Source organism: Anomaloglossus baeobatrachus, chromosome 7 (assembly GCF_048569485.1).
Source record: "Anomaloglossus baeobatrachus isolate aAnoBae1 chromosome 7, aAnoBae1.hap1, whole genome shotgun sequence".
Classification (NCBI taxonomy): Eukaryota; Metazoa; Chordata; class Amphibia; order Anura; family Aromobatidae; genus Anomaloglossus; species Anomaloglossus baeobatrachus.
Genome location: NC_134359.1, coordinates 39,871,084 through 39,886,047, shown reverse-complemented (window position 1 = coordinate 39,886,047; position 14,964 = coordinate 39,871,084). Strand labels below are relative to the sequence as shown.

The following is a 14,964-nucleotide window of genomic DNA, read 5'->3' as shown; positions in this document are numbered from 1 at the left end:
AGCACTACAGGTGTTGGAACTTCCCAGCATGCATTACTCCCGCCTTCTGACCAAAGGCTTGTCTACTATAAACTGAATGTGGCCTCTAGGTTATGTTTTTATGCAAATTTAAAAGACAAAAGAGCAAATATCTCCACTTCCTTTCATTTGTCCACACAACTTTTTCTGCTAAAGGCAGATGAACAGCTCAGAAGGAACACACCTAGTGGCGGCACTTAGTAATCATTTTTTTGGGGGGGGTAAATTAATAGATTTTAATTAACGTGATTTGCAGATTATTTATCCATTACCTATCCAATGAGATTAAGGGATATATTTGAGAGTACAGGGATCATTTACACCAATCCACGAGGATCCAATAATTCTGGGAGCTCCCATCAGTCAAAACTTTCATTAAATTAAAAGTTTTAAAAATCTCCAATACTTTACAACAAACTTTTAATACAGCAGGAAATATTATAATTTATACCAGTAACGTCTGCTGCTGTTTTTTTGTTTTTGGTTTTTTTTTTGGTACTTTAAGTCCAAAGCAAATATATGTATGGAAATCAATCTGTGCAAGGAACAACATTTCTTTGCATATTTGCATTTTAACACGCCCGGGGTCTCTAACATGGCTTGTTTGGCCAAAGTGAAATGAAACCTCATCTATAAATGTCAATAGCGTAAAGCTCCCAGTCACCTATTTATTACAGGGAATAGCAAATTATTAGCTTCTGGGATCAATATGGTGTTAATGAGACATGTCACCGGACGTGATCGCACAACATCAACCACGACCGTTACCTGCTCCACGTCCAGCTTCATGATGGCTTTCTGAAGATACCGGACACCTCCATGGATGAGTTTGGTGCCTGCGGCTGCTCGTCCCTGAAGAAAAGTCATCTCGCTCCACAAGTGCGGTTTTAAGTCCTGTAATTTTTTTTTTAATTTTTTTAAGAAAAGGACAAAATTAGAGAGAGATTGGAAATTAAAACAGTCTAAACACAGAACGACTATCTGAGCTTAATTAGGGCCACTTCTTATTCTACACTGGTAATTTAAAAATCGGTACTAATCCAACAGTGGGGTCACGATGCAAAGTTTCATGGCCTTAAAGAGTACAACCACCAGGATTTTCTATATAAACTAAAGCCAGTGCTATACTGGCGCTATCATGCTGATTCTATACATAACTTTAGTTGTGAGATCGGATGTATAGTTTCTGAAATACAACAAAAGTAAAGTTTGTGAAATTCACTGTTATTCTGTAGCTGCTATCAATCAATTATCTAATAGGTGGGTCGGGTTTTGCTCGTTATTCCCATCCCTGTCTTCCTGTCTGTTATTACAGGGGGGGGAGAAAGGACAGGGGGGGGGGGGGGGAGGAGAGAGGACAGGTGGGGGGGGGAAGAAAAGGACAGGTGGGGGGGGGAAGAAAAGGACACGTGGGGGGGGGGAAGAAAGGACACGTGGGGGGGGAAGAAAGGACACGTGGGGGGGGAAGAAAGGACACGTGGGGGGGGAAGAAAGGACACGTGGGGGGGAGAAAGGACAGGTGGGGGGGAGAAAGGACAGGTGGGGGGGAGAAAGGACAGGTGGGGGGGAAGAAAGGACAGGTGGGGGGGAAGAAAGGACAGGTGGGGGGGAAGAAAGGACAGGTGGGGGGGGAAGAAAGGACAGGTGGGGGGGGAAGAAAGGACAGGTGGGGGGGGGAAGAAAGGACAGGTGGGGGGGGAAGAAAGGACAGTGGGGGGGGAAAAGGACAGGTGGGGGGGAAGAAAGGACAGGTGGGGGGAAAGGACAGGTGGGGTGGAAGAAAGGACAGGTGGGGTGGAAGAAGGACAGGTGGGGTGGAAGAAAGGACAGGTGGGGTGGAAGAAAGGACAGGTGGGGTGGAAGAAAGGACAGGTGGGGTGGAAGAAAGGACAGGTGGGGTGGAAGAAAGGACAGGTGGGGTGGAAGAAAGGACAGGTGGGGTGGAAGAAAGGACAGGTGGGGTGGAAGAAAGGACAGGTGGGGTGGAAGAAAGGACAGGTGGGGTGGAAGAAAGGACAGGTGGGGTGGAAGAAAGGACAGGTGGGGTGGAAGAAAGGACAGGTGGGGTGGAAGAAAGGACAGGTGGGGTGAAGAAAGGACAGGTGGGGGTGGAAGAAAGGACAGGTGGGGTGGAAGAAAGGACAGGTGGGGGGGAAAGAAAGGACAGGTGGGGGGGAAGAAAGGACAGGTGGGGGGGAAGAAAGGACAGGTGGGGGGGAAGAAAGGACAGGTGGGGGGGAAGAAAGGACAGGTGGGGGGGAAGAAAGGACAGGTGGGGGGGAAGAAAGGACAGGTGGGGGGGAAGAAAGGACAGGTGGGGGGAAGAAAGGACAGGTGGGGGGGGGGAGAAAGGACAGGTGGGGGGGGGAAGAAAGGACAGGTGGGGGGGGAAGAAAGGACAGGTGGGGGGGGGAAGAAAGGACAGGTGGGGGGGAAGAAAGGACAGGTGGGGGGGAAGAAAGGACAGGTGGGGGGGAAGAAAGGACAGGTGGGGGGAAGAAAGGACAGGTGGGGGGGAGAAAGGACAGGTGGGGGGGAGAAAGGACAGGTGGGGGGGGAAGAAAGGACAGGTGGGGGGGAAGAAAGGACAGGTGGGGGGGAAGAAAGGACAGGTGGGGGGGGAAGAAAGGACAGGTGGGGGGGAAGAAAGGACAGGTGGGGGGAAGAAAGGACAGGTGGGGGGAAGAAAGGACAGGTGGGGGGAAAGAAAGGACAGGTGGGGGGGAAGAAAGGACAGGTGGGGGGGAAGAAAGGACAGGTGGGGGGAAGAAAGGACAGGTGGGGGGGAAGAAAGGACAGGTGGGGGGGGAAGAAAGGACAGGTGGGGGGGAAGAAAGGACAGGTGGGGGGGAAGAAAGGACAGGTGGGGGGGAAGAAAGGACAGGTGGGGGGGAAGAAAGGACAGGTGGGGGGGAAGAAAGGACAGGTGGGGGGGAAGAAAGGACAGGTGGGGGGGGGAAGAAAGGACAGGTGGGGGGGAGGAAAGGGACAGGTGGGAGGAGGAAGGAAGGACAAGGCGGGAGGAATAACTAGTAAAACCCGACCCACCTATTCGATATCCTGTAAGGTGCTATCACTCAAATAACAGTGCATTCACAAACTTTACTTGCCTGTATTTCAGAAACTATACATCCAATCTCACAACTAAAGGTATGTATAGAATCAGCATGATAGCGCCAGTATAGCCCTGGCTTTAGTTTATATAGGAAAATCCTGGTGGTTGGTCCTCTAAGTCACACTCGTTAACTGTACAGCTATTCAAAATAAAAAAAAACAAAAAAAAAAACAAAAACACAACACAGCAATTTCCAGAATGCAGGGAGAAGTCATGTTACAACAGCTAGAAAGCCAAAGTCTTGTGACCACTACCCTACAGCCTTAGTATTGCAACTCTGACATATTGCAAACGTGATTAGGTCAAAATAGAAAAAAAAACTCCGGAAAGAAAAAATCTGTTGTTTTTTTTCTGGTGGTCAATACAGCACATAGGCTACTTGCCTTCGTGTCTATACCAACAGATATTCTTTACAACAGCTACGTGGACAGTCTGGAGATGTTCATTGACTTTTCTGGGAGTGGTGGTGTTGTGCTCTGTGATGTATGCGGAGATCAATGTGCAGAGAGGGAGAGGAGGTGAGCTCTGACCAGAACTGTGAATGGTGGATCCTGTTTTATCTTGTATAAGAGTTAACCGCTGAAATCCTGTCTGTGATGATAATGACAGGCTTATTTAGAAGGAGAGATGAGTGAAAACATTGAATTTCAGGTTCAGCCGAACCTTAGATAAAAGTTCTGTTTTGCACCTGAACCTCAATGGAAGTCACTAATGGGCAGTTGGGTTCTCCGCCAACATATATCCAGCCATAAACAGATCACTTCCAGAGGCAGGCGGTATTTTCCATTTTAACTTTTTTTTTTTCTTTGTACACACTACATCCAATAACGCCGATTTTACCTCCAGTGTGAGCCACTCAATCACTGCAAGCAGCTCACACTGGGCAGAGCACCGAGCGTACCCGAACACAGCGCTGCTCACTGGAGTGGTTAGCATATGTGAAGCACCCGAACACGGATTTTTTTGTAAAGTCTAATCGGTATGAACCCCGTAAGTTGAAGTTCAGGTCCACTTATCTCTCTCTCATATATATTATATTATAATATATATATATATATACTAGAAGGTGGCCCGATTCTACGCATCGGGTATTCTAGAATTTACGTATTGTGTAGTTCATGTATGATTTTTGTTATATATATATATATATATATATATATATATATATATATATAGATGTTGTTGTGTGTAGTTACCAAGTGTTTGTGTAGGGCGCTGTACATGTTCTGGGTGTGGCGGGGGGTGAGAGCGGTGTTGTATGTGTGTTGCGTTGTTTGTGGAGCGCTGTGTGTCTGTAGCGTTGTGTGTGTGTGTGTGTGTTGTGCGGTTTGTGTGTGTGTGGTGTGTTTTGGGGGGAGGTATGTTTTGAGCAATGTGTGTGTTGTGCGGTATGTGCGTATATTTGTGTGTGCTGCGGTGTTTGTGTGTTGGGTGTTGTGTGTGTGGGTGTCTGTGTAGGGCGTTGTTTGTGGTTCCCAGTGTGTGTGTGTTGTGCAGTGCGCGTGTGTGTGTGTGTGTTGGGGGGAGGTGTGCACCTTCCATCGTGCTCCATCCCCCATGCAGCGCACTCCCCATCGTGCTGCATCCCCCATGCTGCGCACTCCCAAACGTGCTCCATCCGCCATGCTGCGCACTCCCAAACGTGGTCCATCCGCCATGCTGCGCACTCCCAAACGTGGTCCATCCGCCATGCTGCACACTCCCCATCGTGCTCTATCCGCCATGCTGCGCACTCCCAAACGTGCTCCATCCCCCATGCTGCGCACCCCCCATCGTGCTCCATCCCCCATGCTGCGCACCCCCCATCGTGCTCCATTCCCCATGCTGCACCAGCATCAGCCTCTCTGCCCGCAGCATCAGCCTCTCTCCTTCTAGCCTCCCCCAGCATCAGCCTCTCTCCTTCTAGCCTCCCCCAGCATCAGCCTCTCTCATTCCAGCCTCCTCCAGCATCAGCCTCCCTCTCCCAGCCTTCCCCAGGATCAGCCTCTCTCCTCCCAGCCTCCGTCCTCCCAGCCTTCCCCAGCATCAGCCTCTCTCCTTCCAGCCTCTCCCAGCATCACCCTCTCTCCTTCCAGCCTCCCTCAGCATCAGCCTCCCTCTCCCAGCCTTCCCCAGGATCAGCCTCTCTCCTCCCAGCCTCCGTCCTCCCAGCCTTCCCCAGCATCAGCTTTCCCCTCCCAGCCTCCCTCAGCATCAGCCTTCCCCAGCATCAGCCTCTCTCCTCCCAGCCTCAGCCTCTCTCCTTCCAGCCTTCCCCAGCATCAGCCTCTCTCCTCCCAGCCTCAGCCTCTCTCCTTCCAGCCTCCCTCAGCATCAGCCTCCCCTTCCCAGCCTTCCCCAGGTTCAGCCTCTCTCCTCCCAGCCTCCTTCAGCATCAGCCTCCCCCTCCCAGCCTTCCCCAAGATCAGCCTCTCTGCTCCCAGCCTCCTCCAGCACGCCGTGCTCCTCTGCCGACACTCACCCACACCCGATCGCATACACTCACACACACAACCGATCGCATACACTCACCCACACCCGATCGCATACACTCCCAAACGTGGTCCATCCGCCATGCTGCGCACTCCCAAACGTGCTCCATCCCCCATGCTGCGCACTCCCCATCGTGCTCCATCCCCCATGCTGCGCACCCCCCATCGTGCTCCATTCCCCATGCTGCACCAGCATCAGCCTCTCTGCCCGCAGCATCAGCCTCTCTCCTTCTAGCCTCCCCCAGCATCAGCCTCTCTCCTTCTAGCCTCCCCCAGCATCAGCCTCTCTCCTTCCAGCCTCCTCCAGCATCAGCCTCCCTCTCCCAGCCTTCCCCAGGATCAGCCTCTCTCCTCCCAGCCTCCGTCCTCCCAGCCTTCCCCAGCATCAGCCTCTCTCCTTCCAGCCTCTCCCAGCATCACCCTCTCTCCTTCCAGCCTCCCTCAGCATCAGCCTCCCTCTCCCAGCCTTCCCCAGGATCAGCCTCTCTCCTCCCAGCCTCCGTCCTCCCAGCCTTCCCCAGCATCAGCTTTCCCCTCCCAGCCTCCCTCAGCATCAGCCTTCCCCAGCATCAGCCTCTCTCCTCCCAGCCTCAGCCTCTCTCCTTCCAGCCTTCCCCAGCATCAGCCTCTCTCCTCCCAGCCTCAGCCTCTCTCCTTCCAGCCTCCCTCAGCATCAGCCTCCCCTTCCCAGCCTTCCCCAGGTTCAGCCTCTCTCCTCCCAGCCTCCTTCAGCATCAGCCTCCCCCTCCCAGCCTTCCCCAAGATCAGCCTCTCTGCTCCCAGCCTCCTCCAGCACGCCGTGCTCCTCTGCCGACACTCACCCACACCCGATCGCATACACTCACACACACAACCGATCGCATACACTCACCCACACCCGATCGCATACACTCACACACACCCGATCGCATACACTCACACACACCCGATCGCATACACTCACACACACCCGATCGCATACACTCACACACACCCGATCGCATACACTCACACACACAGACACTGACGAAATCGCACATACGCGCTGATACTCACAACATCCGGAGATATCACATGCTTCTGGCCATGTGATCCTCCGTCAGGTCCTGGAAGCTCACAGCACAGTATCGCCGCCGAGAAGCAAGCGATATCCCAGGATGTTGTGAGTATGTGGATGCGATGTGATGTGTGTGTGAGGTGTGTGTGAGGTGTGTGTGAGGGTGAGTGTGATCTGATGTGTGTATGTGTGTGTGTGTGCTGTTATGTGTCTGTATTTTCCGCCGCTGCAGGACCTTGATGTGTGGATGCGATGTGATGTGTGTGTGAGGTGTGTGTGAGAGTGAGTGGGAGCCGGTGTACACTGGTAACTATGATACACATCGGGTAACTAAGGGACCTTAGTTACCCGATGTGTATAATGGTTACCAGCTTTCACGGCCTCCGTCAAGATCCCAGCATCGCAAGGTTATGTCTGGCGCTGCTGGGATCCTGACGGAGCCGGTGTAGAAGCAAGCGATATCCCAGGATGTTGTGATGTGTGAGGTGTGTGTGAGGTGTGTGTGAGGTGTGTGTGAGAGTGAGTGTGATGTGTGTGTGTACTCACCTGAGAATCGGAGCTCCGTGTCAGTTGGGCCAGAGCGAGCGTGCATTGCGTGAGGGGGGCGGGGCCTGCAGAGAGCCGGGGCGAGAGGCCAATCCGTGGGGGGGGGGCGGGGCCATGGCGAGCCCAGCGGCCAATCAGCTTTGTGTCACCGTAAGGACACAATTTTGAAGCATGACAGACAGACAGACAGACAGACAGACAGACAGACAGACAGACAGACAGACAGACAGAATAAGGCAATTATATATATAGATATATATATATATATATATATATATATATATATATATATATATATATATATATATATATATATATATATATATATATATATATATATATATATACACACACACATACATACATACACACACACAAACGTTATAGATTTTTACATTTGTTTCTTAAATATTCAACAATTTACTATATATATTATATACACAGTGGAACCTTGGATTAAGAGTAACTTGGTTTGAGAGCGTTTTGCAAGACAAGCAAAGCTTTTTACAAATTTGTAACTTGGTTTAAGAGCACATGCTTTGCAATAAGAGCAAATACTCATCGTGCACACTTCCGGTTCTGTCCTTTCACCGCGCTCTGACCCGCTCTGGAGGTAACTTTCTGTACATGTATACTGTATACAGTATACCATTGTACAGTACAGTATATACTATATATCATGTCTGTCAATTTGCATTTATGGATACAGTATTGTACTTCCTTTCTGTTAACCAGTGCAGCACATTGCGTATACTATACCTCCCGCACTCCAACAATTTTATGGTAAGCTAACATACAGTTTAATTTGTTTCATATGTTTTTTACTGTACAGCATTTTGTATAAGTGTACTGTGATAATTTTATATGAATACAGTCCATTATTTTGTATTACTGTAATAGGTTTGTATAAATACAGTAAATATTTTTGGGTTGTGGAACAAATTGTGTTTCAATTATTTCTTATGGGAAAATTCGCTTTGATATGAGTAACTTGGTTTAAGAGCTCACTCCTGGAACCAATTCTGCTCGTAATTTAAGGTTCCACTGTGTATGTGTTGCGGGCGGAGGAGGGGACGCTGCGCTCTCCCACTGCTCGGGTCCGGCTGCCGCGGCTGCTGCGGCCTGCTGCTGCTCGGTGGCTCGAGCGATGGGCCGGATCCCGGGTACTCGAGCGGCGCTCCTCGCCCGTGAGTGAAAGGGGTTTGGTTTTTGGGATGGTTTATTGTCCGTGACGCCACCCACGGTTGTGGTGATTGTGTGGACACCACCGCTGCTCTGTATGGGGATCCCGGGAGCGGTGACAGGGAGCAGCAAAGTTGTTAATTCTCCCCTCCGTGGGTAGGGGGTAGTTGTCCCGTGGCCCAGTGATGAGGTGGGGAATGCTGGATGGCAGGGCCGGTGCAGGGCTTGGCAGGGTGCAGGGACGCGGGGGCAGCGCTGTGCCTCACGGCACTGTGGTACTCACTCAGCCTGAGACAGGGACACAGTTCTCGGTAAAACACACGGCTGGAAAGACTGTTCCCACGGACGGCTGCAGTTGCTTTTCCCCAGTAGTTGACGGTGACTGTCCCTTTTCCTGCACCTAAGTCTATGTTGGTAGCGATGGGTTCCCACCGGTAACCCGCTCCCCGACTTGGTTATGGGCCGGAGGAGCCCTACTTTGCCAGCAGGCGCTGGCCCTGAGAAACTGGTGCCCTGGCGGTGGCGGTGTCTCTCTCTAACGGTCGGACTGTTGCCTTCAATCGGGACTTGGTTGTTGGGAGACCCAGAGGTCCCCTTCACTGACGGATTTAGCAAATTCACGGCGACTCCTAGCCTTGCCGGGATCCGAAAGGCCCCTGCCAATGGTGCTGGCTTCTCTTCGTATACCGCTCCGGTACCACCGGGCCAACACCCGTCCACGGTCCTTTCGGCAACCTCCAAGCAGCCTCTCCTGCAGACAGTCACCGCCGTCTGCTGACCTTGCTGTCTCAGTCCGGGGCACACACCCGGACCAACTTCAGGCTCGCTCAACTGTCACCTTTACTGCCACTACTCTCACTTGCTCCTCTACCACTTCCTTCCACTTGACTCCTCAAACTCTATCTGCCTGGTTTTCCCGCCTCCAGGGCTGTGAACTCCTCGGTGGGCGGAGCCAACCGCCTGGCCCACCCCCTGGTGTGGACATCAGCCCCTGGAGGAAGGCAACAAGGATTTTTGTGTAGCTTTGGTGTACCTAACTGGGGTGTAGGGTGTGGTGGTGTTATGACCTGTGACCCCTGGCTTGCCCAGGGCGTCACATATGTGTAATATATATATATATATATATATATATATATATCCATCCATAGTGTTAGGTACAACAGCTTTCAAAGAATTCTCTTGAATGTTTCATACCTCTAGAGACAGCATCCAAAGCACATCCACAGCCAGTGGCTCCTCCACCGATGACCAGGACGTCAAACTCCTTGGTACTTTCCAGGGTGAGAAGTTGAGCCTCCCTGGATGGTAGCTCATTCTGACTGGTCGCTCTGACCAGCTCGGCGGCTTGCACGTGGGTGAAGTTTGTCTGCAAGATGCACAAGAAGGGTCCATTAAAATTAAGGAAGATGCATATGTATTCTACATTCCCGAAAGCCAAGCAAAGCCCAGTCTGTTTGTACAAACTAAAAGACACATGTATGTAGATGACCGTTTTTTTTCTCCCCTATATTTAGCTAAAAGGGAATCTCTTCTTTGAAGATTCCTACACGTTAGACCAGATCCCAAACAATCATCAGTTGCTCCTTGTGTAGAACCCTAGCAGTAAATGTTTAATATTCCTACAGCACCACTGCAGGGGAAATGTGGTATTACACACAGTGCCTGGTCTACTCAATTAACTGCCTGCGTAAAGCAAGACCGGTGAGGTCCTCCAAAGCGTGAGACGCTCTTTATTAGCGTTCCTCATTCTGGTCAAGGGGATTTTGAACAGGGGACCCCACTCTATAGAGCAGTGGTGGACACAGTGAGGAGAGGGCCCCCGTGCAAGGTCAATATATGTAATATATGGGCCATTTGCAGTTCAAAAGTTCATCACATGCACAATTCCACCTGCTTTGGACATAGAAGTGCCCCCCGTACCTCTTGGGCCCTGGTGCGGCTGCCCAGGTTGAACTAATAATATTTTCCCTCCCTGCTATAGACCATTAATAACCAATTTGAGAATATCAAAATACGTAGAGGAAACTGGATAACTTCTTTAAAAAAAATAATTAAAATTGATGATTTAGTTGAAAAAACAGCCCCACACCTTTCCATAGGTTATTTCCCTTATCACAAATTAATAGATCGGAGCCGCCATACTGGGCACAACCTTTGGGCAGATCTGATGCTGTTTTAGGAAAGAAAGTCTCTATTTTTATATCTTTAAATATGAATATCTTTATGAATTTTTGGTTTTAATTTTTGTTTAACCCCTTCCCACTTTTTGACTGTTTGCTACAGTAGAATCGGACCCCAGAGGGTTAACTATACACACCACACATGTTCACGTTGGATCAGGATATAGCTTTTCTTTAAAGCACAATGACACTGACTCCGCCAGCCACGACTCCTGACCCGAAGGCAAGTACAGGGACTCAGATGACCTCCTGTCACCCGCGCCCAGTATCCTTTGCCCTCTTCTTGACAAATGAAGAGACACAGTCATCCAATCTCAGTTTGAGCCTAAACTGACCCCCAACTGTCTCATTCATACAAGTCAGAGAAAAGGGTAGAGGAAATAAAAGGAGAAAGATACAGGCATAGCTGAAGGACAGAGGCGGAAGACTGCTGGCAAAAGCATAACCGAAGTAAAAAAAAAAAAAAAAAAAAAATTATATTATAATAAATAAATAAAATATATATATATATATATATATATATATATATATATATATATATATATATATATATATATATATATATATATATATATATATATATATATATATATATATATATATATATATATATATATATATGTATATATATATATATATACATATATATACACACACACATATACATATACATACACATACACACACCTATATACATATATACACATTTTGTATTTATTTTCTGAAAATGAGAAATAGTCAAGATACCAAAACAATGCATTCCATTCAGATCTCAAATAATGTAACGAAAACAAGTTCATAATCAATTAGAAACAACAACACTAAATAAATGCTTTACCTCAGGAAGAGTTCAGAAATCAATATTTTGTGGAATAACCATGATTTTTAATCATAGCTTTCATGTGTCTTGGCTGCTTTCCACCAGTCTATCACACTGCTTTTGGTGACCTTATGCCACTCCTGGTGCAAAAATGTAAGCAGTTCTTATTTGTTTGATGGCTTGTGACTATCCATCTTCCTCTTGATTACATTCCAGACATTTTCAATGGGGTTCAGGTCTGGAGATTGGGCTGGCCATGACAGGGTTTTGATGTGGTGGTCCTTCATACACAAATTGACTGACCTAGTTGTGTGGCAAGGTGCATTGTCCTTTTCAACTTTTCCCAACACCTGGTCGTCTAATGGTTACACGGAGACCTGGAGAGGCGTTCAAGCCACAGTGTCGTGTACCCACTGTGAAATTTGGTGGAGGATCGGTGATGATCTGAGGATGTTTCAGCAAGGCTGGAATTAGGCAGATTAAACTTTGCGAAGGACATATGAATCAATCCGCATACAAGGTTATCCTGGAAAAACAGTTGCTTCCTTTTGCTCAGGCAATGTTTCCCAAGTATGAGGACTAGTTTTTCCAGCAGGACAATGCGCCATGCCACACAGCTAGGTCAATCAATGTGTGGATGAAGAACCACCACATCAAAACCCTGTCATAGCCAGCCCAATCTACAGACCTGAACCCCATTGAAAACCTCGGAATGTAATCAAGAGGAAGATGGATAGTCACAAGTCATCAAACAAAGAAGAACTGCTTAAATTTTTGCACCTTCAGCTTGATCTCAAGCCATTGCGCCTTGATGGATGAACGCTCTGTAGGAAGATCGATCTTGTGCAACCTAGATAGGTCCACCAGGGTCTTCACTGCCATTATCTTGATTGTATTAAGCCATTGGGTTGCTGGTCTTCCTCTTCGTCTTGTTCCTTCTAGTCTTCCGACCATGATGTCCTTCACCAGTGATTGTTCTTTTCGCATTAGGTGTCCAAAGTGGGCAAGTCGTAGCTCGGTGATCCTTGCTTCGAGTAAGGTTTTTTTTTTACTGAAATGCATGTATTTTGGGCTATAAATACATTTTTGATATTGGGTTTTGTTGTCATTTTTGCACTGTCTGCCTTTATAGACTGTTACACGGTGTATTGCTGGGTACAGAATCCAGGAGGGAGCTTGTTTTGACAGTTTGTATCCCATTTATCTGTCTTTTTCTAAGCTCCTCTCAGTTGCTTTAGGATTGTAAGAATAGTCAGTTCTCCTTTGATGTGGTCTGTGCTCATAAATCACCACAAAGGAGCTATGCAAAATGGATAAGAGACTTACAAACCCATCACAATACATTCACTGATGCATTCTCAGTTAGGCTGCTTTCACACCTCCGGTTTCTGCAATGCGGCACACTCCGGCACTTTGCAGGAAAATCGCAACCGTTTTTTTTTGCTGCCGGTTGCGATTTTCCTGCATAGACTTTAATTAGTGCCGCATTGTGCCGCATGGCCTTGCGTTCCATCCGGTTTTTGCCGCATGCGGCAGATTTAGCCGATGCGGCGGCCGGATGGAACATTGCCTGGCACGTTTTTTCGTGCAGCAAAAAAAAACGCATCGCGCCGCATTTGGCCGATGCGGCGCATTTTTCAATGCATGCCTATGGCAGCCGGATGCGGCGCGATGCGGCAATAACCGCATCCGGCCGCCGCATGCGGTTTTTGCCACTGCGCATGCTCAGTAGCATGCCGCAAGCGGCAAAAACCGGACTGGCCGCAAAGGAAAAACTTATGCAAAGGCACCGCATCCGTTGCATAGCTTGCACAGCCGGATTGAGCCGCAGAGCTCAAGCGGGATGTGTGAAAGCAGCCTTAACTTATTCTGCAGCCAGTAATGTGCAAGACAAAATTAAAACCTTTAAAGAGAACCTGTCAGCACAATTATGTAATGTCAAGTAAAAACCTTAATGTCACTGTAATACTGATTAAATTGATATATTTGGTGAAGAAATCCGCTTTGTGGTTCTTTCTTAATCACCTTTTGAAGTTTTCTGCTAATTTGATTTCAGTGCAGAGGGGCTGCACTGGGTCTAAGGCCGGCGTTACACGCACCAATTTATCGTGTGATCGCATGAGCGATCGTACCCACCCCCCTTCGTTTGTGCGTCATGGGCAATTCATTGCCCATGTCGTGCACAGTTGTTAAACCCCCATCACACGTACTTTCCTCCCCAACGACCTCGCTGTGGGCGGTGAACATCCTCTTCCTGAAGGGGGAGGGACGTTCGGCGTCATAGCGATGTCACACAGCGGCCGCCCAATAGAAGCGGAGGGGCGGAGATGAGCAGGACATAACATCCCGCCCACCTCCTTCCTTCTGCATTGCCGGCGGGACGCAGGTATGCTGTGTTCGTCGTTCCCGGGGTATCACAAGGAGCGATATGTGCTGCCTCAGGAACCACGAACAAACGGCGTGCAGAAGAAGGAACGACTTTATGAAAATAAACGACGTGTCAACGAGCAACGATAAGGTGAGTATTTTTGCTCGTTCACAGTCGTTCCTTGCTGTCACATGCTACGATATCTCCAACTATGCCAGATGTGCATCACGGAATCCGTGACCCCGACGACATATCGCCCGATATATCGTAGCGTGTGACGCCGCCCTTATTCTCCCTGTCTATGATTCCGACTCCTTCACCTGAATTCGGTCTGTGATTTCTTGGCTTCTCCACCTTCTTTTGGTCTGGGATTTCCCGACTCCTTCACCTGAATTCGGTCTGGGATTACCTAGCTCCTCCCCCTACCTCCAGTCTGTGATTCCCCGACTCCTCCGCTACCTTCGGTCTGTGAATGACTGACCTTCTCTGTTTGAAATTTCAACAGTGACTTGTTATTCACAGGCTGAAAGCAGCGAAGGGTAAAGGTGCACAGAGGGTACCCTGGGTCTTCTCCTCCTTGTCTGTGATTCCCAGGCTCCTCCACTACCTCCAGCCTATAAAATTGCATCAGTGACTTATTATTCACAGGCTGGAAACAGCAGAAGGGTCAGGGAATCACAGACCAGAGGCAGGCGGAGGAGCCGGAGAATCAAAGACAGGGAGAAAACCCAGCGTACCGTCTGGCCCCTGTGCACCAAAATCTAATCAGCAGAAACCTTCAAATAGTGACTGATTGACACAACAAAGTGAATTTCTTCACTAAAAGTATCAAATTTAATCAGTAATGTACTGCCATTCCAACCAGGTCTTTACATTTAAAAAAGAATGTGTTAGCACGATTTTGTAAAGCTAAATGGTGTAAAATTGTTAATGAAACCTAATTGCAAAATTTATGTTTAGCCCCCAAATACATGCTTTTAGAGTGTGTGTACATAAATTTTATTATATATAGATAGATATATAGATAATTTATACATATACATATATATATATATATATATAGATAGATATATAGATAATTTATACATATACATATATATATATATATATATATATATATATATATATATATATATATATATATATATATATATATATATATATATATATATATATATATATATATATATATATATATATACACACACACACACATATATATACACAT

The 14,964-nt window shown here is 48.0% G+C and overlaps 1 protein-coding gene across 1 annotated transcript in view; it reads right to left on the bottom strand.

Annotated features, from left to right (window-relative positions):
• Positions 1-14,964, bottom strand: part of GPD2 (glycerol-3-phosphate dehydrogenase 2) — a 215,591-nt gene that overhangs the window by 147,308 nt on the left and 53,319 nt on the right. The window contains 3 exon segments of the mRNA XM_075317236.1: positions 787-855; positions 857-912; positions 9,563-9,734. Coding sequence (XP_075173351.1) covers positions 787-855; positions 857-912; positions 9,563-9,734 — 297 coding nt within the window.